This window comes from Semicossyphus pulcher, unplaced genomic scaffold (assembly GCF_022749685.1).
Source record: "Semicossyphus pulcher isolate SPU_LCO1_2020_fin unplaced genomic scaffold, fSemPul1.0.p SCAF_17, whole genome shotgun sequence".
NCBI lineage: Eukaryota > Metazoa > Chordata > Actinopteri > Labriformes > Labridae > Semicossyphus > Semicossyphus pulcher.
In genome coordinates, this window is record NW_027211681.1 from 18,234,421 (window position 1) to 18,259,995 (window position 25,575).

Consider the following 25,575-nt stretch of genomic DNA (forward strand, 5'->3'; position numbering starts at 1 on the left):
TTTGACGTGCGCGCAGTAGTAGCGTAGTTTATTCACACTCCATGTATTCAGTGGGTAATCTCAGCTACAGTTACATTCTTGAAACTTGATGAGCCCAACAGTAGTTGCATTAATGTTGCTGTTTTTAGCATATTTTTGTAAAGGGAATATTTTCCTCGTATGCACTGCCACCATTGTGGTTTACTATTATACTGTTGCCTGTTGTGATGCTGACATACTGTGATGTTTCGTTCCGTCTCAGGTCCAAACGGCACCTTTTTTTATTAAATATATTGGAGTGGTTGACCAAATTGTCATTAAGGAGGTGGTGGTGGGGCCTGAGAACATAGAACATATTACAAGACAATGACATGCTTCGACCACCAGAGGGCGCTCACTGATCGCTGTCCTGCCCAGTTGTCTGACATAAGCAGGGTTTCTGTTGCCTCTCTTAATCAGAGCGCATCTGTCATATCAGCAATTTCCTCTCCCGCCTGTGGGATTTTCGGCCATACAAATGACCATAATAACCAATAAGGCAGTGGACAATGGGAACACGGTTATATTTAAACTGAAATAATGCAGCATTGTTTAGTTTTTTCTTGGCATCTTCTTTATTTCCTTAAATGGCCATTTAAATGTATCCTATGTGTTGCAAGTAGATTTTACTTTTCCATCTTACGTGTAAGTCTCAGTGTATCTTATTTACATATATTTTCTGTATCTAAATATAATGATGAAAAATGCCACTGAGTTTTAAGCTGAAAAGCTTTATTACTTGTTAAACACAAATACAGACGATAACGGTTGTCCAGTGAAAACTTTGCTCAGTATTTACATTAAAGTGTCGACATCTCAGTAGCGATGCACGGTAACTTTATTTTCAGCTAGTTTAATGAACCCACAGAGGGCCAGGTACCATGTACTGCCACGTAACATGGACATGATAACAAGATGACTGTCATGTCGAGTGTTTTGCATGAAGGTCACATATGTCATGATTTGGCTCTTCATGACGTCTTCTCTTGTAGAATCCTCCTCACTAAAACCGGGTCAGCCCGGCCTTTGGTCTCCTTCTGAACCAGCCCCATCAGCTTGTTCACAACTTTCTTGTTTCCGTTTCTGATGGCCTGCACCTACAGAGAGAGACAGCAAACACAAACATCATTAACATCCATTTCAAACAAGGTTATTCCTCGTGAGAATTTGCACACGAGCCCTCACCTCATCAGGGTGTGAGTCCACCACCTTCTGGCAGATGCTGTGCAGCTGCGCGGTGTCACTAACGAGGCCCAAATCCTGCTCCTGGACGATCCGCGGAGCCGTCTTGCCCGGTGACCTCCACATCTCCTGAAACACCTGAGAAACCAGAAAAGGTAGGAAACAGGAGGAAAACAAATCTTAGCTGGGCTGTTTGTTTTGAGAGACGGGTAGAAGGGGATAATTGCACGGTCTGTGCAGCTGTCTGACCTGCTTGGCAACCGAAGACGAGATGTGTCCTGTTTCCTGGAGCTCCAGCAGCTCCGCCAGGGCAGAGGGAGAGACAGGGCTGTAATCAGATGAAGAGGGAATTTAATTACACTTTAATAGATGTAATGAAGAATTACTGATAGGAATAGAGTGGGGAAGGAGGGAGAAAGTGGGAGTGTCAGACTAAAAGGAGGAAAGAGTCTATCAACATATAATATCTCTGTCTCTCTGTCGTCTTGTTTATTCCTGAGGCTGCCACACGCACAGAATCAAAAAGCCTGTCAGAATACATTATGTAGAGACGGTTTCATTCACTGTACTGCAGGCCAGACACTCCATCTCAGCTAAATCCCTGCCAAGCGTGGCTGCGACAGTGCGAGAAAAATAGATCAATAGTTTTCATCTTTACAAACACAATCCCAGTTTGGACGAGTGTTAATGCCCCGAATAGAGCAGTGATTCCCGACCAGGGGTGACCGTACCTCCGGGGTACTTCTGCAGTTTCCAGGGGGTTCAGACCGATCTTAACCTTCAGAACTTAGTAACCTTGAATGTTTTTAAACTGTGGTGACATCTATTGAGTAAAGACTGTAACGTGGCATTTACCGCTGTATGTGTTGAATGACCACTTGTGATAGTAAGCTAAAAGCCATAAATTAACACTTGAAGTAATTAACTAAAAGGAGATGATAATTGTTTGGAATAATGTTAGTTGGGCTGCACAGCTAGAAGGTGGAGGGCCTTAACCCATGTTGTGCCCTGTGCATGCTCCAGCTTCCTCCCACAGTCCGAAGACATTGGACATTCATTGGTGACTCGGAATTACCCGTAGGTGTGGGCGTGAGCGTGAAAGGTTAGGCACGTTCGAGATGACTGCCGGCTCGCCTCGACAACAGGCGAGAGTATCCGATCGGGGGAGGGGACATAAAGTCGGACGCTTCTTTGTTGACCAGCTTGCTGCTCGCCTCGTCAAGCATCTATAAAACTAACACCTCACTGTAAATTGATGTGAATAAAGTCTTAATTTGTTGTTGTTGTTGTTGTTGTTATTGTTTTAATTGGATACAGGAGTTTGTATACCAAGACCTAATTCATAAAGTTCATGAAGTTTATCAGGGAATAATGATGACTAAGACAGAAGTCTCATCACTTCCTTGTGGGTGGCTTTTTTCAGCCGGTAGGCGCTTCACTCAAACCAGAGTAAGTCATTTCCCATCATGCATGGCGTTGTGCAGTCGGTGGAGAGCAACTTCCGGCGCCTGGCCCTGAAAACTGCGACTGCCTTGCTCCCGTGAGACTTCAAAGCCTCGCTCAGTCGGGTTTTCAGAGCAAGTCGCACAACAATCTAACCTTCATCTAACGTGCTTGGCAAGCCTCGCTCATGTAGAACGAGCCTATTGTCTGTCTATTGTCCAGCCCCCTCCCTGCGACCCTAAAGAGGATAGGCCACATAGATAAGGGATGGATGGATGGATAATGTTAGTCAGCTAAATCTACGAATTAAACATGTGGAAGAGCTTAAAGTAATGATTACTTTACAAGTTCGAAATAGTCAGCTTAACGATATGATCAATCAATCAATCAAATTGTATTTGTAAAGCGCCTCTAGACACTTTACAAAAAGAGCAGGTCTAGTTTTCCTCTTTGAATAAATGAATAAGCAGTTAAAATGATAAACGAACGTCTGGTTGAAGTCATGTTCCCAACAGATACAACACTTGAAGTAAGTGAAAGTAATCGGTGCAGATGATAAAGTCCGCACAAAGAAATGGAAGATTGCTTTTCACAACATGTTTGACAAGTTTGACCATCCCTGACTGCCTGACTAAAATGCTTCCCATTTTCTTATGCTACTTAAGGGCTCGCAGCCAGAGAGGCAGAAAATGTTTGGACACGTTATACAGGACAGGCGGGATAAAAAGATCTGATCTTGACAGTCGCCATATGGGCGCACAAGTGGATACATGCATCCGTCAGAACATCCTTCAAACCCCTTTATTTCATACCCAACATGACTTCAAATGTTTATGTAGCTGAGTTTCTCTCTTTCTTCCCCGCCTGAAGCGTTTAACAGTCCTGCCAGCCACTCTTTGTTTTTCTTTAACTCTCCTCCTTTCAACCAAAGCTAATGCATCATTATGCATAAATAAACACCAGCTACTTTGTGGTTTACTCACACACACAAATGCTCCTCAACAGTCTGGGAGGGGGAGATAAAGTGAAGCTGGGAGCATCTGCGCTGCAAAAAAACATCACTTGCTTGAACTATATTTGCTCTGTAGTGACTCACAGATTAGTTTTCTGAGAAATTATCATTGTGTTCTGATCATTTCTTAGAATGGTTTTTAAGAGTGGAACATTTTCGTTACAATTTCCAAACAAGATAAAAGTTGGACTCAACGAGCAGAAGTTTTTAGAGTCGTGTGAGCGTCCTTCACTTAGCGCTTCACGTTTGAGCAGCCTCTCTCCTTTCAGTCACTACGACAGACAATTGCTACAAAGAAGTGAGTTGAAGTGAGTCTCTGATATTTAGCGTCACAGGAGGCAACAAACAGAAACAGTGGGAGATAACTGGAGTTGGTGCCATGATCGGCATCTTGATGTCTGAAGCGTCAGTGGAAAGCCACAATGACGACTTCTGTTTGTATCGAAACACCAAAAAGACTTTCATTCAATTTTCAAGAGTGTTTTGGAACATTTAGAAAATCCAACATGTTCCAGCTAACAGGCCTTCATTGGAGAGGAATCAAAACAAGACCTTGTGCCAAACAGTGATGATTCCTCTGATGTAATTGGATTTGTCAAAACAGGCCCTTTTCTCTGATGAGCTGGCAGACAGTCGCAGGGTTTTCTCACCGACAGACACCAAGAATTACAGAATATAGGTTCATGAGCTTACATATGTTATGTGTCTATAGTGTGCGCAGTGTACTCTGTATGTGTTAACAGTAAGGATCTAATGTCAATCAAACTGAACCAGGGCATGTGTGAAGTGGCTCACAGATTTTTAATCTAAGGTTAATTAAAAGTAATTTTTCAACAATTATATTGACAATAAAAACTTTATCCTGGGGATTCTACAGCACAGTAAAAGTTTTTTTTGTGGTTAAATGGTCTTATATTCAGCGCAAACCTTCACTGGGAATAGAAAGGAAGCAGTTCAATAACTTTTTATTGATTTCACAGGCATCTCCTGCTGAGCCGAGAACAACTGAAGGTTTTTGGATGGTAATGTGTCGAGGGTGGAAACAGCAGCAACATCAAAATGAGATTGATTGTTTGATGAGTAGTTTTAGCTACTTACTATTTTCCTTTCTTTGTTTAATAAAAAACATAAAAGTTGTGGCTATTGTTTGATTCAACCCACCCCTACTTTCTGCTCGGACTGCAAGCGATCTGAGGTGCACAAGCCAACACTTTTATCCGCCACAACCTCAAACTCCTCCATGTTTGCTAAGTATTGGTGTTATTGGTATTAATTTAACTATGATCTGATGTTCATGTATGTGTTTGTCAAGAGGGGATTAGCTCTTCCTGCAGAGCCCTTCTTGCTGTTAGGGCTTTTTAAAAGCTCCCTCAAAGAGGGAAGCTTTGCTCGCCAAATCCATCTAAACAACCATCTGCTAGAGATGGTCAGTTTGTTGAAGGAAGAGTCTCTGACTTAACTTCAATAAAGCATACAAGCTGGAAAAGTTTTTTTGGTTTTTATACCATAATTACAGACGGTGAAAAGATAACAGGAAAGGTCCCCTGATGAAGTTGGGGGGTGTTGTTGCTCAGGGTCTGCATCTTTACCAAGCGGCAACCTCCAGGGCTGAAAAACAAAGCCAATGTGGTAGTGCCAAAAATGTGGAGATCCTCATACGGCCACTTGAGGCTTGCTCAAACGGCAAGTCAATCCCAATAGAGTCCCTATGAAAAAGAGCCCATCCACAGGGGTGCCTCAAGGGCCAGTGCTCGGTCCCCTGCTCTTTTCAATATATACCGCAATCATCTGCTCCCATGGTTTCTCATACCATTGCTATGCGGATGATACCCAGCTCTTCCTGTCATTCCCACCAGACGCTACAACATCCTCGGCACGGATCTCGTCATGCCTTGCCGATATGAATGAATGGATGAAAGAACGCCACCTTCAGATCAACCTGTCCAACACTGAGCTCCTTGTCATCCCAGCCAGTCCCTCTATGCAACCACAGATCAATATCCAGCTTGGACAAACTGAACTCATACCCACTAAGCCTGCCCGGAACCTGGGCGTCATAATTGACGACGAGCTAACGTTTAAAGTTCACATGGCCTCGAACGCCACGTTAAGCTTATTTAAGAGCATGGACAATTTTAGTGACAGATCCTATCCTCCCGCCGACTCAAGGCTTCACTTTCTTTCAGTTTTTTTCTTTTATCAGAAAAGGCCTTTTGGATCCGGATTTCACAAGAAAAACTTTATTTAGTAAATTCAGAGAAAAGTATCTCACGATCTGCCACCCCCCCAAGTACAAAGCCGCTACACGTAAAGCCTTTTCCCATGTGTACCTTTATCTGTACATGTTCTTGTTCCTCCCTCTGCCACCGCGCCGAATCACCTTTTCAGATAAAGCATTCAGAAGGAACAAAGCGAGCGAGGCTGTGAGAGGTCATGTGCCGGGGCACTGACACCTAAGACCTGAGCTTTGGCAGCAGAATAGAGCTGCATTCATGAGCTGTGATGTTATTATGTGAACTTTGAGAGAGTGACATGAAGGGATGTGTGTGTGTGTGTGTCTCACCTCTGGCTCACGCTCATGTCCTGCTGTCTGAGGTGACCCAACAGCTCATTTGTCACCCAGCCAATCACCTTCCTCGGCTCCTTCTTGGTCGCCTTCAGCAGCGCTTCAAAGTACTCCACCAGCCCGTCTTCATTCTGCAAGAGAACAAGCTCTGATAACTTCACATGCATATTATCTAATTAGGATCAAACCAGCCTCGCAGCACACAGCAGCACACAGCTGCCTCCTGAACCGCATCCAAGCTCCATCGTCCAAGTCTTGCTTGGACTGGCTCAGATGGCAATTAAAATAAAGATGCAGGAAACGGTTTTAGTGAGGGAATCGGCTCCTCTCTCACTGGTTGCTTCCACCCACTTAAAAGAAAAAACCTCACCACCAGAGTGAAGCTGTGCTCGGGCAGGATGCCGTACGTCTGCACCAGCCTGTCTCTTTTGACGCTGGGTAGCTCTGGCAGCCCTTCTCTTATCTTCTGCACCACCACCGCCTGGCTCGCGTCAGTGCCAGTGGGCAGCGATGCGTTATCCTCGTACACAATCAGAGGGGGCAGGTTGGGCTCTGGCATAAACCTGAAGTGCGGAAAAAAGAAGGGAAGTGAGGGAGGATGTTTTATCAGCAGCGCAGATAGCGTTAGAGAAGAGGTGCTAATAGTCCTCTTACTCCCCTAATCATCCGACTCTATCTGCCTTTAACCTGTCCATCTATCATCCCCCCTCCTGAACACACACACACACACACACACACACACACACACACATACACCTTACTGAAGTCCAGAACTTAAGTTAAGTCTGTTTATTTCTGTCCATGTAGCTGCCACTCAGACGCTGCTCTTTTAATCCCCAATGTGGGAAACATCGTCTTCTGATGTCCGAACGGGACGTCGATAAAACATGAGCTCCCTGCACTAACATTAGAACAAAGTCACGCTCACCTGTAGTCCTGAAGACCCTCTTTGTCCCTCATAGGAATGGTCTCCCTAGAGACAAAGATGCACATCATAAGGGATCAACATTTAGATTTTTAAACAGGTGTCAAAGCTTTAAAGAGCAACTTTAAGGTTACTTTTTTAAGACATTAATACTCAGTCTTGAATCCTTAATTTTGTATGATTTACAAGACATAAGGGCACACATTTAGAGGACAAAGTTTTCAGTAAAGCTTTTTTCAACATCGAGGGACTCGCAGTGTCCGACTCCACGTGCAGAAGTGCATGGTAGTGAGTCTGAGTGGTCGTATCGTATTGTGTAGATATTACTTGAGTAGTGTAACATTGCATTTCACCAGTTCTTATGATGATTAATTTTTGCGTTTGTGCCGGTTGCACAAGTTCTAGCTTGACAGAACATCGAGCCCACCGTTTTCACAGGAAGAGGAGCGGAGCTAACGTTCGTGCCTGGATGCGTTCTGTACAGGTGAAGAGACGGGACTTCGTTTCTACATCGGTCACGAAAAACGCTGTCATCTGAAGCGCTCATTGTCGACAGGAGGATTATGTTGCAGGCGATATCATGGAGTACAGTCGCAGATCCGTCAGAGATTTAGCTCGACGAAAACATGAGCCGTGTACTGTAAGTCCTGATTTTTGTTTGCCAACTACAAGTTGGGGTATAAGAAGAAACTGTCACTGCTCTCCCTCCCTCTCACACCGCTGTGGCACCGTAAAACGTAGTTCGGATTTACCGTTATAGAAGGCAATACGAAACTGATATAAGCTGACACTTGTTACCCTATTAGTAAGTATTAATGCTCCCACTTGCCACTACTCATGATTTGTTATAGCCTTTGGTATGTGATAAACTTTACAACGTTGTGGAGTGAGCACAGCGTTAGATATCGCTAAGCTAACGCTGCTCACTCATCATGACACCTGCCCAGTTCTCCGCTGGTTCTCGTCGCACTACAACTCAATGTCTCTCCTGTGGCCGTTAGTTCTCCTCATCCTGGCCTGTTCCTGGTCTCTTTGGCGCCTAACAGGCTCATTGTTATAAGCCTGTGGTCCGTCGTATGCATATGAATTAACAATTTCTTCATCTTCAATGTCAAGACAGGCATTTAGATCCATATTTATTCATGTAAAATCCGTCATTAATCGGTGGGACTGCCTTATGTTACGTCACATCCGGTTGTCTGTTTTGGACGCTGAAATATAAGAAAACATACAAAAAATAACTCCAGAAGCCGCTGTAGTGTATTAATTTTCCTACACATTGATTCACTGGCGTCTCCAACCTGTAAGTTGCTCTTTAAATCACCTTACAATAGATATTAGAGTAAGTGTAACTCGAGGATCTATTTTTTGTGATGTAAGGCTTGCTAGTTGCAGCCCAGCACCTCTAACCTCATACAAACTGTGTAGTAGTCCAGCTGATTGCAAATAAATAAACAAACAGAAAGCCTTCTCATCAGCCTGGCTGTCTGCTAACAAGTGTCATCTGTAGCCACCTCACAGGAATGAGAAGAAAAGAGCCAATCATATGCTTCACCATGTATCTCGGACAGGCAAGGCCTCAGAGCACCAGAAGATGATCAAGGCCTCAGCTGCGTGCGAGCTGGCTCATTCTGCGGGCTCATAAAGCCTGTGAGTAACACAGCGCTCACAGATAACACAGGATGACAGCAGCATCCAAATGGCTCTATTCATCATGATTACTAAGATAGTTCCTCCTCAGCAAAGCTCGAGACTAATGAAGCAGGCACAGATCCCAGGCAGAGGGTGTCCTAGCAGCTGAAGCCTGGCACCGCGTGGCCCGGCTCTGTCATCCTCTTACCCTGATTTGGAATCATACGCCCGGGTCTCGTTTTGCACCGTGCCCCCTCTCTGCAGGACACCGATCTGTCTCTGGATCTCATAGTCTGGTGATGTGAAACACAAATACAGACAGTTTATTCAGTAACACCAGAACACACAAATATAATTTTGTGTTTTAAATGCCAAACATCTGCTGTGATGCACTGGCAGTGCTCAGCTCTCTGACTGCTGCCACACTATAACTGTGATAAACGATGTTTTTCTCCTCTAAATAAAAATTCAGCAGCATAAATGTGTTACAACTTTATTGATAAATAATTCAAGCACAGCACCACAGCATGTCAAACCATGCTTAAAAACCTGTATGTTTTCTGGCTGTGGCTCTTTATCAGTTCACCCAACAGACAATGAAGTTTGAGTTGACATAAAATCTATAATTTTCGAGTCGCTGCAAGAAGCCAATTTAGCATCACATGCTGCTATCATTTGGCTAATTGTTTGTGACTGGCTGTCAGTCCTTAACCTGCTTTAAAATTGTAATAAGCTTCCTTTCTTAACATCTCTTCATAAATCTAACTACCTTCCTTTCTACTACCTTCCTACAAATTGGATCTTGAAAATAGGGTTTTCTTACACCTGGCAAATAGACTATCATAAGAGTGTGTGTGAGTGTATGACTGTTTCTTTTTGGTTTCTCTGTATATGTGTGTTTTGTGTTTGAATATAGGGCTGTCACGGTAACCGTATGACCGCAATACCGCGGTTATGTGATGCCAACCTCGGAATGGACTCAGTGACCACCATGCCCGCTATTTTTTTTAATATCATAGACACAGTGATGTTGCTAGGTACGCGTCCTGCGTCTCTGACGCATTAAAATCTAAAGGAACGCAGTCAACTCACGATCCATGTGTCCCAGGGAAGCACCTCATCTCTCCCATACAGAACGATACATTATGAACAACAAACTTGTTCTAAAAATCACAGTAATCCGCAGAAGAAACCAGGCTGTCAGAGAGCCCCTGTTTCAACCCTCTGCGCATCTAACCGGCGCAGGTGAGCCCGTGTGCAGTGTCGCGACATGCTTGTTTAGCCACTACAACAAAAACTAGTCACCATGGATTTTTAATTCAACAATTAAGGATGCAAATTTAGTAGTGGTTTATAAAGTGATGATGTTTTACCCTCTGGGGGACATGCTGTAGTTAAATAAACAAAACATTCTCCGTGGGCTGGGGCGGCGGTTAACTGCTGACTGCAAGTGGGTGTTAGTGTTTCATAGCGGTAACAAGTGAAAGCAGCAACTGCACGATAAGAAAAAAAATAGGACTGTATATATTTTAAAGTAAAAGTACTCATAATGCAGAAATATGACCCTGTTACTGTCATAATATAAGATCTTATAGCAATATATTATTATTATTGATGTATTATTATGTAAGAAGCATTTTATGTTGTGGTTCTTTTAGGTGGAATTGATTTTACCTATTTATATGACTGTTGGGTAGATAAATCTTTAACAAGACATCATATTTTATTAGCTCATCTTAGTTTTCTGTGTATAATCTTCTGCAATATATAACAGGCAACAAAAACTACAACATAAATGTAGTGGAAGGAAAAAAACTATAAATGTCCTCAAATTGTACTGGAGCATGCAGGATGTATATAGCAGAATGAAATGGATATAATAAACTAAAGTAATGTAACTTGTGGCTTTACAGGATGATATTTGCCTGGACCAGTTGTCAGGCAAGCAGTGGAGACAACAGGAAGTTACTGGTCCCAGCCACGGTGAAGTCTGCTTCATAAGACATCCATAACAATTTAAGGAGTTGTCGGCAGGCAAATTTAGTGAACTTTGGGAAGAGCCAGGCTATCCCAATATTTGTGCTAAGCTAAGTTATCTGTCTGCTGCTTGTAGCTGCACAATCTTCTCATTCAACTCCTGGCAAAAAAAGTAAATAAGCATATTTCCTGTCCTGTTAATGTACTTACATTCTAACACTTACTGTACCAACTGTCTCCTTCAGTTTGACTAGTGGCACACACAAAATTGCAAACACACATCCTCCAAGTACATGTTTTGGAGTGACACATCATGCCACTGTTTTTGATGGTGCTTACCTATAGCCCTGGCCAGATACCTGACACTGTTGATGTTCTTCACCTCAGCTCTGATCCCCAGAGGCTCACCAGGTTTGTGGACAGACACGTTGGCATCTACTCTCAGCTGGCCCTCTGTGGGGAAAGACAAACATGAAGCATGCTGAGTGGGGAGTAAGTGTGGGTCTAGAGGTATAGCAGCTCAGGCTCAGGTAAAAAAGAGAGAGAGAGAGGAAGGCAGAGAAACAGAGACAGTGAGCGATTTCCTTACCTGACATGTTGCCTTGACAGGTGCCCAGCGCCTGCAGGATGAGCTGAAGCTCTCTGACAGCTGCAGCAGCCTCCTCTCCACAGCTCATGTCTGGCTCCATCACCAGCTCCATTAGGCCTACACCTGACGCATGTGAAGACAGATGTGTTTAACACCTCTGAGGCATTCATTCCGAGGAGCTCTGTAACCAACCTTAACAGTGCTCGCCTTTTCAGGAGTGAAGGGGAAAGCTTGTTTTGTAAAATATATTTGAAATGTCAGCAAATTTAAAGGGGGGTAATTTCCAGCTTCATAATTCACTCTGTGATACCTGTGGAGTAGCTTAGCATAATTTACGGTTAAAAAAACTCCTAATTTTTTTTCACACTGGTGCTCTGTGCACGCCCTCATACAGCCAGCTCTGTCCCTTTAAGAAACCCCGCCCCCTACAAGCCCACTTTCTTCTGATTAGCCAGCTCTCTCGAGCCTGCTGAGGCTACACTTTGTGATGTCACAAAATGCAGCGTGTACAAAAAACTGTGTGAAACCTGGCGTTCAAAGCAGCCTGCAGACTGAGCTGAGAAGCCTGGGGATTACTCCAACATACTTTTACCTACAGATTTGAAACTTAAGCCACGTTTAGTCTGGACGTCCAACATGGTAACATTATATATATGTCTTAAAATGTGAAACAGCATTATACCCCCTCTTTAATAAGATAATTAATATAATATAATATAATTAATAAGATCAGAACCAGCAATGGGTTAGTATGTTGGTCAAAACAGTCTGTGGCACCCAGGCCATTTGTACACAAATTCGCCATTGTATGTTGTTCTTCTGTATTTACGCGACAGCGGCTGGAACTTCAGTGCGCGTCATAGCGTCTCAGATTAACGTGTCGACACGGGTTTTGTGTTCCCATCGTTGCCGATTGGAGCCGAAACGATAATTTACCCGGGTCTACTGCAGAGTCATTTCACCCGGGTCTGAATGCCGACTGTAACCTTTCCCACTAAGCAAAAAAGCCAGGTGTTAGCAGGTTTTTGACCAGTGGGAAAGGGGCTATAGAAAGCCGCAAACTATATTTATTTACTATAAAAATGGTGAATTTGTGCGGTAATATTTTCAGCTGCAAGGCTGCCTCAAAATACACCACACAGCGCCCATGTTCTTAGTACTAAAGGAACAGGTAATCCAATGCAAATGTCTGGCTCATTGATCTTGTTTTGGCAGTAATGAGGCTCTGTGGCACAGAGGAGTAAGCTACATGCTTATAAGTCTTTAGCTTCACTCGGAGACATTGATTTTGGACAATAAAAAAAAACACCCCAAATACTTGTTTTGTAACTCTTCAACATTACCTGCTCTGTTGAGGTCTATGAGTGTCTGACTGCGGAGGTCATCGTGGAGACTCTTGCCGCTGTCCTGCTCCAGCTGGATCTGTTTGATGGTGACGGATTTTCGGATCACCTGGCTCCTCTTTTTCCCTCCAAGGTGGCTGTACGTCAGCATCCCGTCTACTGCGATGGGCTGGCGTTGCTGAGTGATCTGGTATCCAGCCTGAAATGTAAAAAAAATACATCAAAAGTCAGTGCTGTGAAACTCTATTTACTGCATCAAGGTTATGCAGTAAATAGAGGACACCATGCTGCAATGGCATGCATATTTAAAACTGCAACTAATATACCAACCAGGGATAAATATACAATGACATTTTTTATGTCTTTCGCGGGCTGATATCCATCTGGGTTCCTTTGGAATAGAGCTGGCAATGTTACCTGCAGACTACATTTAAATAATGACCAGATGTACCCTGAAAACAACTTTTTTTTCTCCTGCTCCTTACTGCATATAATGTTGGCTTCTGATACGTATGTCCTATGCTAATTCAGTTTATGCCAACTGTTTATGTTAATTACAGTATGAGGGAAATACTTTGGTGTCAGCTGACTTAGTGGCTGAACTTTAGATGCCATTGTACCTATTTTAAAGTAATAATCTCGAAGATTTTCATTTAAGTCACTGTTAAGTCACTATCTATCGCCCATTGAGGTAACACAATGGAGATTGAGCCTCTGGCCCACTGATGAAAACCTTTGCATTTGCAGTATTACGGACTGGCTGACAGTGTCGACTTTCTTGGAAAAAGTGACGCCCAGTTAGTGATGCGTTTTCCATCACCCAGCAGTGATTGGTCTGCCAGAGAGGGGAGGCGGAGCTAAGCGGCTGCTTTTCTAGTAATCAGTAAAACAGTAATCTACTATGGCTGAACAAACAAAGAGAAGATCGATGACTACAGATACAACTTCAAAAATAAGTGAAAATCCAAAGAAAAATAAACAAATTGGACGCTCAGATGAAGACAAACAGTCTAAAAGGGAAAACGACCGTCAGCGAGGAAAATCGAGAGTTACAACCGGAGCCAACCGTGGACGTCACACATGCAACACTGTCTGGATATCTGAGAAGTGCGCTCTCACAATCACCATTTATCGGCATTGGTGCCGTCAAAAAGAACTGTGCGGTGCTGTTAGCACTGCCATTTGTGAATTAGGTGCACAAGGCTCATTTGCATAGAAAGGGGCTAAATTTGCCCCAAATGTCTGCATAATGACTCATTTAAATACAAGCAAACAGCAAAACAACGCTCTAAGAATGCGACCGAGTCTTTTTATGTCATTTGCACAGGTTTAGCTGGCACAAAAGCCACACAATCCTTTAGTCAATCAAGTTTACAAACAGTAAACTAGCAGTAAAAGAAAAATCTAATTTTTATCAAATTATACTTTAATTCCTTTTCTAAATTGTGCCTTTATTCAGTGACAGGACAGTGGATAGTGTCCGAGAGTGGGGATGACACGTGGCAGAGGGTGGGAGTCGAGCCCTGGGCTGCCACATCAAGGACTGTGGCTTCTGTATATGGGATGCACGATTTAACCGCTGATTAAACCGGCGCCCCAAATTGTTCTTTAACTTGACTGAGTGAATGATCTCTCATTCTGTGTAGCCAAAACAGACTTTTTTTCAACAGGAAATACATGAAACTACAGAGGACTTACATGTAAGAAACCACTTCCTGGAGTCTTTAATTCAAATCCCACTATTTCATTGACATAAAGGGATTAGTAAGCTGCAGTCAGTGTCATGGATCTCTGTAAAGGTCAGAGAGGCAGCATCAATTAAGCACGGTGCTTCCTGATTGGCTGCTCCGTCATTATAATGCAGCAGGAGTGCTGCCACTTCACTCAAGGTTTCTCCTTGTAAAGCATGAGAATAAATATTTCACTTTCATGCTCCTCTATTCCTAGAAGAATCTGCTGCCTGGAGTATTAATTCCACGCGTTACTATGGCAACCACATCACAGGAAGTACACATTAATCATACTTATGCCAAAGAGAGTGTGGGAGAAGGGATTTGGGGAGGTGGGCTGTTAGTCGCACAGGCTTTCTGCACAATGTGTCTGATCAACAACAATCAATCACCTGCACACCTCCTCCTTTAAAAGAAAGAAAAACAGAGCGTTGGGGATTTTCTTTTTCATTTTCTGTTCTTTATAGCGGGTGTCATCTTTAAAGCTGCTGGATTTTGTGAGCCCTGTTGCAGCTTATCAGAAATCCCCTGTTTCTTACTTACTACTTCTTTCTTTTCCTCGGTTTTGTCTCCACCGTTGTGAATATTGCATCTGCTAGCTGAAGCTGTCAAACTGCACATTTGGGAGGATGTGTATGAGGAATATTGTTTACATTTCCTGCTTAATAAATCAACCGAGGGTTCTGCTTAACACAGGGTGAGGCAAGTCATTCGTTAATAAGGTTGTAGTAGCCGTATTAAGTTTTCTTGATTAACACCAGAACAGCAGATTGGGCAGCCCTAATGAGCAGGGTTTATATATCCAAAGTTACTGATGCATGCCTGCTCACATACTGTACTTACACACACACACACACACACGCACACAAACTCGTCTCCATGTTGTGAGCTGCTGAGTCATTTTCTGACTAATTTCAAAGTCTCGAAACAAACCAGCCTCCCTCAGTCACCTCATTACTCGCTCCTGCACGCTGATCTCCTTCTCGGCTTCCCACACAGGTCACAGAAACATCCATTCAAACTCTCATTAAACACATGTCAGAGCTTAAACAGCCAATGCCATGTCTGCTTATTTGTAGGCTTAATATCTCAAGGATATTGTAATTATGCGCTTTAGCTGGTTTGTTAGCGTGGAGCCGCTGAGGCATGGTATTAAAAGGCGGTTAAAAACGGTATATATGTGTCTCAATTGAAAGAAGGAATGCTGTTTGGGTGGGAACATTAATCATTTAATGAGCAACCGCAGTGTTTTACAAAATGCAATCAGGGATTTCGAGTGGAACGTATCAATAATGTACAACGCAATTTACAAATGTATTTTTCAAGGGCGGGATCATTTCCCCTTCGCTCTTGCAACTGGTTTGAATTTAACAAGCATGGATTACACACAAACTTCAGGTCGAATGTGAAAGATGTTCCATCACCTGCATAATTAAAGCCGCTCTGACTTCAGCTCATCTAGCTGTATAACAGATCGCTCTTTCCGAGCAGCTGAGGGGACTAATGCAAACTAAATGTTTATCAACCATGCACCAGCAGGTAGCGTGCACAAGGCCACACATTCAATTTAAAGCACAAATAAAAGTTCAGGAAAATAAAAAGTGTAATCCGGTATTATCTCCCCTGCTGTGTGTCAACTGTTGGGACTTATTCCAAAGGAGGTGATGAAATCTTGGGTAAACACACAATAGAGCAAGGGGAACCCAACAGTAATCCCCGTGCTTCTGGAGGGGATTTTGCTGGAATTTCAAGATACATGGACCTCCTGTGGGGAGATAATGTATCCCTACCATGGTGATTAAAGTATGTACTGCTGCAACTTTGTGATAAACAGTAAGTCGGTGAAATATTAAATGGGGAAAATATGCATCAAAATCTACAGAAAGCGAGGTACTCAACATTACTCAACGTGCTCAAAAGTTACAGCAACAAGACTAGGTGAAAACCTAGTATATGGCTGACCGCATCAGGTCAATGTGCGCTTTTATGGGCAACACCGGAAGCGTGGCGTGTGCGTGACGGCTGCCGGACGAGTCTTCACAATGCTGGCGTGACACGCGCGAATCTCGCGCGACTTACGCGCCGAAAATGTAGAGAATAGGAGGCTCGTCTATTTTTACCGCGTGCGGTTCTCAGTCAACATACACGGTGAAAAGGAATTGTGATGAGTCCTCTTGATCTCTGTTAGCAATATTACATCTCTTCCTGTTGTAAAAGTCACAGGCATGGAGAGTAAGGTCAACACTTCCGGTATGCTTTTTCAAAGTAAAAGCTCGATCTGGAATTCTGACTCCCCTCGTTCGTACACAATGATTTTATTTTGTAGTGTTTCCCGGGCCATTGTTGTTGTATTTTTTGTTTTTTAACTTTATTTGGCTCTGAAAGTACCGTCACTCACTCACTCAGTCAGTCACATACAGACCCATGGGTAGGGCTGACCCCGGCGGTAAGCCAAAAAGTTAAACAATATATCAGTGCAATCGATGATAAAAATAGTGCCACAAAAATACCAGCTAAAGCTCCCTTTTCAGTGTAATGCTTGCTACTTCTTCATTACAGTGCTCTCATTTTCAGCCTCTCCTATGGGAACTTTTTTTTAAACAGAACCAAAGCTAAAGAAAATCTCTCCCTTAACTTCTACAGTCCACAATTATCCTGCTTATTACCTTGCCCTGTTCCCACGGACAGACACGCTCTCTAACACCCTTCTTCTGTTAATTTCCAGATTCATGAGAGGACGTCTCTGTAGGAGAAGTCGCTGTAGAGTTCTGGTGACATTTCGTCTTCTCCTTCTAAGCCTTAAAATGTCACTCATAATGGCAGGAGAATTACCCTGAGGCTCAGAGCAGTGGAGAAACCTTGCTATTCAAGCAGCCCATTTCAGAGAACAAAGTGTGCATCACTTGGGAAAGACTGTTAAATGGAAATATCAGTGTTTAACAGGGCTTTTGTTAGAATATCATGGTCAGTACCTTACCGGCCTGCTCTACGCCATGTTGTTTAATGCATAAATACATATGTCATGACATGACGTAACACTGATATTATACAATCCAAATGCCTTGTGTTTGCAAACGCGTCTATTCCTCTGCTTTGATTCTTTAACAGCAGATATTTGGAAACTGTAATTGGAGGAATTAAAGCTGCAATAATTATATTTAGCCACTCGGGGGGGCATTCGACATGACCACATTGACATATCAACTGTTACGCTGATATGGTGAAGTTATTAAGCTAACAGTTTCTTGTTTAAACAAACAGCAGTTACAGATCAAAACTTTAATTTGGAGTCATGTTTCTACCTGCAAATATAAGGCCAATGTTCATTCTCTTTTAAATCATTTTTGGTCTACAGTGGCCGACAAGGGAAATCGCACTGCAATGGCCCAAACAGTTTCCATTAGAAGAAACAGGCTGCAAATTCAGAAACGATGCAAATTAAAAAACACATGTAAAAGTCCAAAACACATGCATTAACATCAAACGCGCTGCAAATACAGAAACGATGCAAAGTCAAAAACACACAAACCCAGAAAACACATGCAAAAGAAAAATGCTGCAGATCCGGTCAACACGACGAAAGTGTCCCAGGTCTGTAGGGGCTGTCATTAAACTTTTGCATGTGTTTTTTTTAATTTGCATTGTTTCTGAATTTATAATAATAATAACTTTATTTATATAGCACCTTTAAAAACAGATGTTTACAAAGTCCTTTGACAGACAAAGTAAAAACAGGAACTCAGGAAGATTACAGAATAATCAGTCAACAGTGAGGCCAAACAGAGTAGTATAGAAAATTGCCAATGCCAACGCAAAAGGTCAACAAGAATAAATGCAAATAAGAGCAATGAAAGTGATCAAACTTGCAGCATTTCTTCTAATGGAAACCGTTTAGGCCGTTGCAGCGTGATCGCTCTTGTCCGCCACCGTACCATCTACTCCTCCCATAGGACACATCTAGCTCTGAATATGTCCAGCAGAAAGTGGCGTACTGTGTCTGCCTGCTGTTTGCTCCTGAACAGGTCGTGTTCAGAAGGGTTTTAGACATAGTTTTCTTTTTTGCTGCTGCAGTAAGAAAAGAGTTTAAATGCGCTATTTTGCTCCGTAAAGCCGAGGACAGATGAAGATTTTGGTGATAAGTGACCCCTTTCACATTGTCACATTTTCATTTGAGACACTGTTATTATTATTTTTTAAAAAGGCGATTAAAGCTGGTCTTAAGCTGTACTTAACAATATTTTTATACTGACAGTGGGTCAAAAAACTGGAGATTATGAAAGGATTTGCTTGTAGTGATAAATAAGTAAATAAATCATGTTTATCACCTGAATCTACAGTTATCTTTAGATCAGCAGAACACTTTAGATTAGCATTCTCACTGCTCTAATCGACACTATTTCCAGCCCCATGCAGCAGGCAGTTATTGTCAGAGTAAAGGCTCTGGAAACCCACATGCCGGTCTCTAAATATCAGACAAGTTAGTGAAATGAATAGGTGGAGACAGAAGCAGAGCTACATGGACAGTGAATATGAGACATCTATTCATCAGTCAGACAGAAAGAAGACTGCACATGAATGCTTATGTTGCCCCGTGTCTGCTGGAATTGCAAACAGGGAAGTGTTTGCTATTTGCTAACATGCTGTCCATATCAGCTGTATGTGAATTGGTTATTTGGTTAATTTTTACTGTTTTAAAGGGAGTGTGCTCGATGCACAGTTACAAGTCAATAATGATTATTGATGAAGAATTAGTCATCTTAAACTTCTGTTTTCACTAATTCATATTTAAACGTTATCATTTCAGGCAGTTTATAAGCAAATGTATCACATGCTGAAGTGTTCAGAAAACACTACCTGGGGTTTTAATGACTCCAATAATTATCCGAATTATACAAATAAAAAGAAGCTGAGCCAAAGTAATCTGCAAAGGCATAGAGAAGGAAATGATCTGTGGATAATGTAAGAATAGGGGTGCACTGAAGGAAATGAGCCGGTAAGTGAAAAATACACTGGTCATTTTCTTTAACAGCTTTCGGTATCATTTGTCTGTACGTGAAGCAAATAGCATTTTTGCTGCTTCAACAGGACTTGCTCGCTATTTCAATTAGAGCCGATGGCGGGGAGTTCACTGGGAGTGTCGTGATGGAGAAGCTGTTTGTTAGATAAGGTACCTCCACTAATGCTTGTGCTTTTACTCTCCTGCCTATTAAACTCGAGAAAGTAAGTACAGGGAGTGAAAAACTCACAGGGAGGTCGGCGTAGAAGTAGTGTTTCCTGTCAAAAAGTGACTTCCTGTTTATGCTGCAGTTTAGAGCCAATCCTGTCATCACTGCTGCCTCGACACATCGTTTGTTCAGGACCTGGGGACACACAGGGACAGGTTACCTGATGACCTGACAACAAAGCGATTCAAAAGACAGCTGGTTATTTTTGTTTGAATCACCTTAAACAACACTTACAGGTAATGTGCCAGGTAAGGATGCATCAAAGAATGACACCAGGGAGTTAGGGGGTGCTGAGAAGCGAACCGTTGAGCCGGAGAATAGCTTGGTGTTGGAGTTAATCTGGGCATGGATTTCCAAGCCCACGACTCCAACCAGCTGCTGGGGAGCACTGAGGCAGAAAGGAGCAAGATAAGCCAGAAAATCAACCAGAAAAGTACAAGTGCAGCACGAAAAAGGAAAATACTTGTTTCTGTCTGGGTGACTACACACTCGTTCTAAGAAGGCTATGACTATGTAATGTGTTCACACAGAGAAGGTGACAAGGCAAGTCCACTGAAAAGAGGAGGTATGCTAACTAAAGCATGCTTTGGATGTACATTATTGTGCCACAATCCATTCAAAAATAATATAGAGACACTTATTGAAGTTTCAAATAATTAATTTAGTTGTAATGTTGGTGAGACAACTGCAAAACATTTGTTCTGAAGAAATGTTGCTTTCTACGGAAGCCCTTAGCGGACATGCAGCCAAACATTTTATTTACTCGTTTTCCCATGATAACAAGTTATTTCTGGCTTATGTTCCAATTTTCTGTGGAAAACAAAGCTGGTTTTCTCATGATAACGGGATAATTTTCCGGCGATCTAGAAAACTAAACAATAGGCTGGTAACTGGTCACTGTTTTATTACACACCAGGACATGCCATGCTGCCATTACCCACACTAATGAGGTAAGTTAAGCCTGTTCCTATGTTCATTTTGTGGCTCTGCAACTCTGGGGATACCAGTTCTGATCATCTGATGGTTCAGTGGTGCCTCGTCGTTATGGTGGGGTAACTTGATAAATAAGTCGAGATCTCGAGAAAACAACCAGAAATAGCTCGTTATCACGGGAAAACATTGTAAATAAAATGTATGGATGAATGTCCGCTAAGGGCTTCCGTAGCTTTCTCCATTTGTTCAAAATAATATCACAGTGTACTTGGTAACTAATGGCACACTTGTATAGTATAGGTCAAGTCAAGTACGTTTTGATTTCTTCTATATAACCTGCAAAAAAGGTAGCTATAGTACATGGTGTGAATACTACTATGCAATATGTAAAACCGCTGGTTGGACCTCAAGTTTAATTTGGAATTAAACAAAGGGTTGTGTTAATCCACAGTATGTTACACATAAAGATCAGCTAACCTTTCATGGAGTCCTGCTTACATGTGAAACTAGTTCAATCATGCTCTCAGTGGCTATAGAAGGAGCTGGTTAAGGACATAACACTAGCAATTTCGTCATCTCAAGCATGGCCTTATTATCCCACTGGGGGCTGTTCCTGCCCCTCTCTGTGGCTGACTATACTATTAAATGTTGCTAAATTAGAATGACATGGCTCCTAGTTTGCTTTGTGATTATCCGACTAAACATACATGAATTTAGGAAAATGTAGCATTCAAGCCCCTAAATAAAGTTTAAAGCAAAGTATAACAGCTGTAAAAGCAGTTTGTAGGTCCTTAATGATATTTATGTAGGTATCATATGTATGATGTGATGTCCAGATGTCCAGATGTCAGATTAGGGATTTTTACAAGCAGTAAGGATCTAAAGAAATTATGCTACAAGGTTGCATTATGGGAAATGTAGGACCCAGCGTTATAGGAACTTGATCCATATTTTGGACTAAAATCCTGTATATTGCAGCGTCACCTACACACCTACAAATTCTTCTCAATTATTCTTTTTAAATTTAAAGTTGTCCAACTTCTTGACAGCACAACACAACATAAATGGAGTATTCCTTTAAGGTGGTGGGAAACAAAATGGGGATAACAGATTACAATCAGTTGTAACCATAGCAACAGTACTTTTGCTACAATTTACGACTGAGGTAAGTTCAAACAGTGGTTTAACCAAACTACTACTGAACCTGACAAACTTGATAAAAATGAGCGACATTGTTTTCACAACTGCTTTTTGCTCAGTATATACGCGAGCGGCAATTTAAATAAAAAATATAATGACGTATAATATATTTGAACTTGGCGGCGGAAAACGCATTTGCCTCCACCCTATCCTTTAGTTTGAAGACACCTTGTTATTACTGCTTACATACAGGTTAGTGCTAAGGGAGCAGGTCAGCGGCTCTATGACAAAAAATATTTCACTTTAACAGCCTCACCTACCTTTTCGCTCTCAGCTGCGGTCGATTGTCGCATCGTGAACGTGATGTACTTATTCGTCTTATTACACACGACGCTTTTGGATATAATATAGATATTCGTTTATTCATATTATGAAGTAGCTCACTTGCTGCCACAGAGGGGGCAGCCATGTTTTTAAATTCAACTGAAAACGGGAGCTGTAGTTTTTTAAAGTGACATTTTATATGTAGTGTACTGCGTTAGTTCTCAGTTTAAAACTACAACTCCCACTGTTCCTAGACCCCGGCTTCCGATATAAGTTACATCACTTCCGTTTTGACAACTGGCGGGACTTCTTCACATGGTAGTTGCTGATCGGGTTATTTACAGACCTTGAAAGTTTGCTTTTATTGATACCACTGATAAAAGTTATACAACATGATGGCTACAAACGGAAAGGAAGCATGTGGAATTAACGGTGACGTGCCATCGGCGTCTTCAAATGGCAGCAACGGCGCTTTTGCTTACAAGTCACACTCCAAGCTCCAGAACGGAGCAGCAGCAGCCGAGGACTCGTGTCACTCCAAGCTCCAGAACGGAGAAGCCAAGAGGGCGGACAGGTTCACCTTCAGTGCCGAGCCCACGGTTGAGGACATCAGGCGGATGCAAGCAGAGTTCACGGACGAGCGGGACTGGAACCAGTTCCACCAGCCCCGGAACCTGCTGCTGGCTATGGTCGGAGAGGTGGGTGAAGTGTCGGAGCTCTTCCAGTGGCGAGGGGAGGTGGCCGAGGGCCTCCCGGACTGGACCGAGTCGGAGAGGGAGCAGCTGGCACAAGAACTCAGCGACGTGTTGATCTACCTGGTGGAGCTTGCCGAGAAGTGCCGCGTGGACCTTCCTCAAGCTGTGCTTCGGAAAATGGCCCTAAACCGACTGAAATACCCCGCGAGCAAAGTTCACGGATCGGCCAAAAAGTACACCGAATACAAGGACTGAGCTTGGTTGTTACAAAACACTGGTTGTAGTGATTGCTCGAGCTGCTGTTTACGAAACATTTTATCCCTTAGTTCAAATTGGGTTTTTTCTGGGTTGTCTATCTATCTAAATGCTCTTACCCTTTGTGTTTCATGTGATACATTTGTTATCCTACACATGCAATGCAAAATTTAGTAGTAGGCAAGGCACTTGAGAAACACTGTATTTCTGCTTTTACTGAGGGTAACTTTTAAATCCTGTTTTTAGTTTGATCATTGATGTGCCTGAGGGTAGTTGAGGCAAAGCATACTCTCAGCAGAAAATATTAATGCGGTTCTGTCTGTACCTTTGGGGGTATTTGGAAGAATGTATTTCTCTAACATTTTAAAACTTACAGTTTTGCTCCAGTTTAAGAGTGGAGTGGATTAGAGAGTAAATGGAGTTAAAGCAGACTGTTGATTATCCTGACCCAAAAGAGTACTTGTGACATCTTTTTTTTGCCATTAGGTTTTGTCATTTAATCTTATCTCACATCTAGATCTAATGATCTGTTTTATTTCCAATTGTTAGATATTTTCCCCAAGTAAAAACTGCTTTGATTCTGTCTTGTGAATTTTTCACTTTATTCGCGAAGTTGTTAAAATGGTTGGGATGGGAGGAGTAGCCTGTGGGTAAACATAGAAGCCGGGTAATACATTTCTAACATCTTAATGGGTGCACCTAGCTGTGATTAATGGTGTAAGAATACAACAGCCCTGAAGTAAATCCTGGTTTTATAAAGGTAATAATTCTCATTTATTATTGAAACTCTTTTTAAGAAAGGTGTTGATTCAATTTTATGATTATTTTGGAGGCTGGACTGTGATACATTTTAAATTATGTTGCATTTTACTGGGAGGTATTGTTAAGACTGAAGTCTATTGAAAACTAATAGAAATGGGCTGACTAATACATAAGAAGAAATTGTTTTGCAATACAAAGCAATATGCACCATTGAACACAAGTGTATCAAGCTTCCCTTGACAACATTTAGCATCACCGTGTTGCCTGAAAATGGCCGAAGTTAAATTACTTAGTAGATTAACTCACTGACCATAGACTGCATTTATATAGTGTCTTTTCCCCACATATATTTAAAGCAACAGGCTACAATGCAGGCATGCCTTAACATCAAGGTTGTTTCTGAGGTTCAGTGTTTTGCCCAATGACACTTTAAAGAGCTGGGATTGAACCATCTACACTTCCTGCTCTACACCCTGAGCCCACAGAGCGATGATGTAAAGATTTACTCTGAGCGTGTAACCATTTTATTTAAATCAGCAGGAGGAAAGGTGTTGCAAAGCGAGGATCATTTTTCAGCTGGCTCGACCAAAATATTCCACCTGGAATTAAAACTTTGATAAACCTTTGAACAAAAACTAGAGATGTAAAACACATCTGTGTGTGTGTGTGTGTGTGTGCGCACAGGGGAGAGACAGTCCTTTAGTGTAACGCAGTGATGAAAACGTCTGTCTGATTTCTCATTTGATGTGTTTGGAGACGCAAACATTGCCCTCAGCTGTATGCTCTGGTATTCACTCAGAAGCATGAGTCATCCACAGGCTGCGAAGGAGAACGGTCATGCATCACTAAAATGTTGCTCTGTGCGCAAGTGGAGCCTCACTTCAAAGTAAACAGCTTTTACTTAAGCAGAGATGACACGGCACGCCACATTAACAATGAGCAATTGTCCACTTTTCTTGGTGTTTACCCAAAAAGCAGGATATGCAAACTCTCCTCCTCTTTTGGCCCTGTAATGTGTAAATACATCACTTTGATTTGAAGCTTTATGGAGTGAGGGTTATGTGAAAAACAAGGAGTAAGCTCTTCTTTTTTCTCTCAATCATAGAACAGAAAAACTCCCAAAGTAGCTCCCCAGAATTTCTTTTTCATGATCATAAATTCTTATCTCTGACATCCCCCACAAAATGCGGTTTTAGAGCAGAAAGTGATGTAATTTTTAGCATAATTTTATCCCTTCCTTAGTTATAGTTTGAGTTATATAATGCACAGTGAACACTTTTCGAAAACTATGCATATTAAATGGGAGATTGGCAAACTTTTAAGTGCTATCTCTGGTGTTCCAGCGATTGTAGCATGCTGCAATTACCTCACTCGCCTCACTGTTCGGCCTGCAGTTCCTCCTGCATTTTTTAGACTACAACATAAAGGGAAGTGTAGCACATTTCCATATTATTAATTGGCATCAAACTTCACATATAATATGTCAGATGTAAAATAAGACCTTCTTAATCAGTCCCTGAACCGAGCGCCAAGTGAATAAAAAGCAAACATAAAATCAATGTTTGCATCGATTAGACGGCTTCATGCAGCATACACAGACGGGCAGGTGTTAAGTATAGTTTGCACATTCTTCTGCAGTATACGAACTATAACTTTTCAACACTCTCTCTCCTTATCTGCCCGCTGAAGCTGTGAAATAATTCTATTAACGGAATCTGCCTTCATGTTAACCCTCGCTGCAGTGATAGGGATACTCTGAGAAATCCGTATAAGTCCTTAAGACTTTAAGCACACTTAAGAGCTAATATGTAACGGTGGATTCCA

General features: G+C 42.2%; 2 protein-coding genes across 2 annotated transcripts; one reads left to right on the forward strand and one right to left on the reverse strand.

Moving 5' to 3' along the window:
- Nucleotides 1–614: 614 nt before the first annotated feature.
- On the reverse strand, nt 615–22,217 carry gatb (glutamyl-tRNA(Gln) amidotransferase, subunit B). The gene is made up of 13 exons (XM_069666265.1): nt 22,036–22,217; nt 19,877–20,030; nt 19,664–19,777; nt 12,688–12,886; nt 11,345–11,467; nt 11,095–11,208; nt 8,987–9,071; nt 7,150–7,194; nt 6,592–6,784; nt 6,219–6,352; nt 1,450–1,528; nt 1,204–1,338; nt 615–1,115 (listed from the first exon to the last, which is right to left on the reverse strand). The coding sequence occupies exons 1-13, from the start codon at nt 22,182–22,184 to the stop codon at nt 990–992; spliced, it is 1,650 nt and encodes a 549-aa protein (XP_069522366.1). The 5' UTR covers nt 22,185–22,217; the 3' UTR covers nt 615–989.
- A 130-nt stretch (nt 22,218–22,347) lies between these two features.
- dctpp1 (dCTP pyrophosphatase 1) lies at nt 22,348–23,546 on the forward strand. The gene has a single exon (XM_069666551.1). It carries the CDS (start codon nt 22,432–22,434, stop codon nt 22,987–22,989), a length of 558 nt encoding a protein of 185 aa, XP_069522652.1. The 5' UTR covers nt 22,348–22,431; the 3' UTR covers nt 22,990–23,546.
- The last annotated feature ends 2,029 nt before the right edge of the window (nt 23,547–25,575 follow it).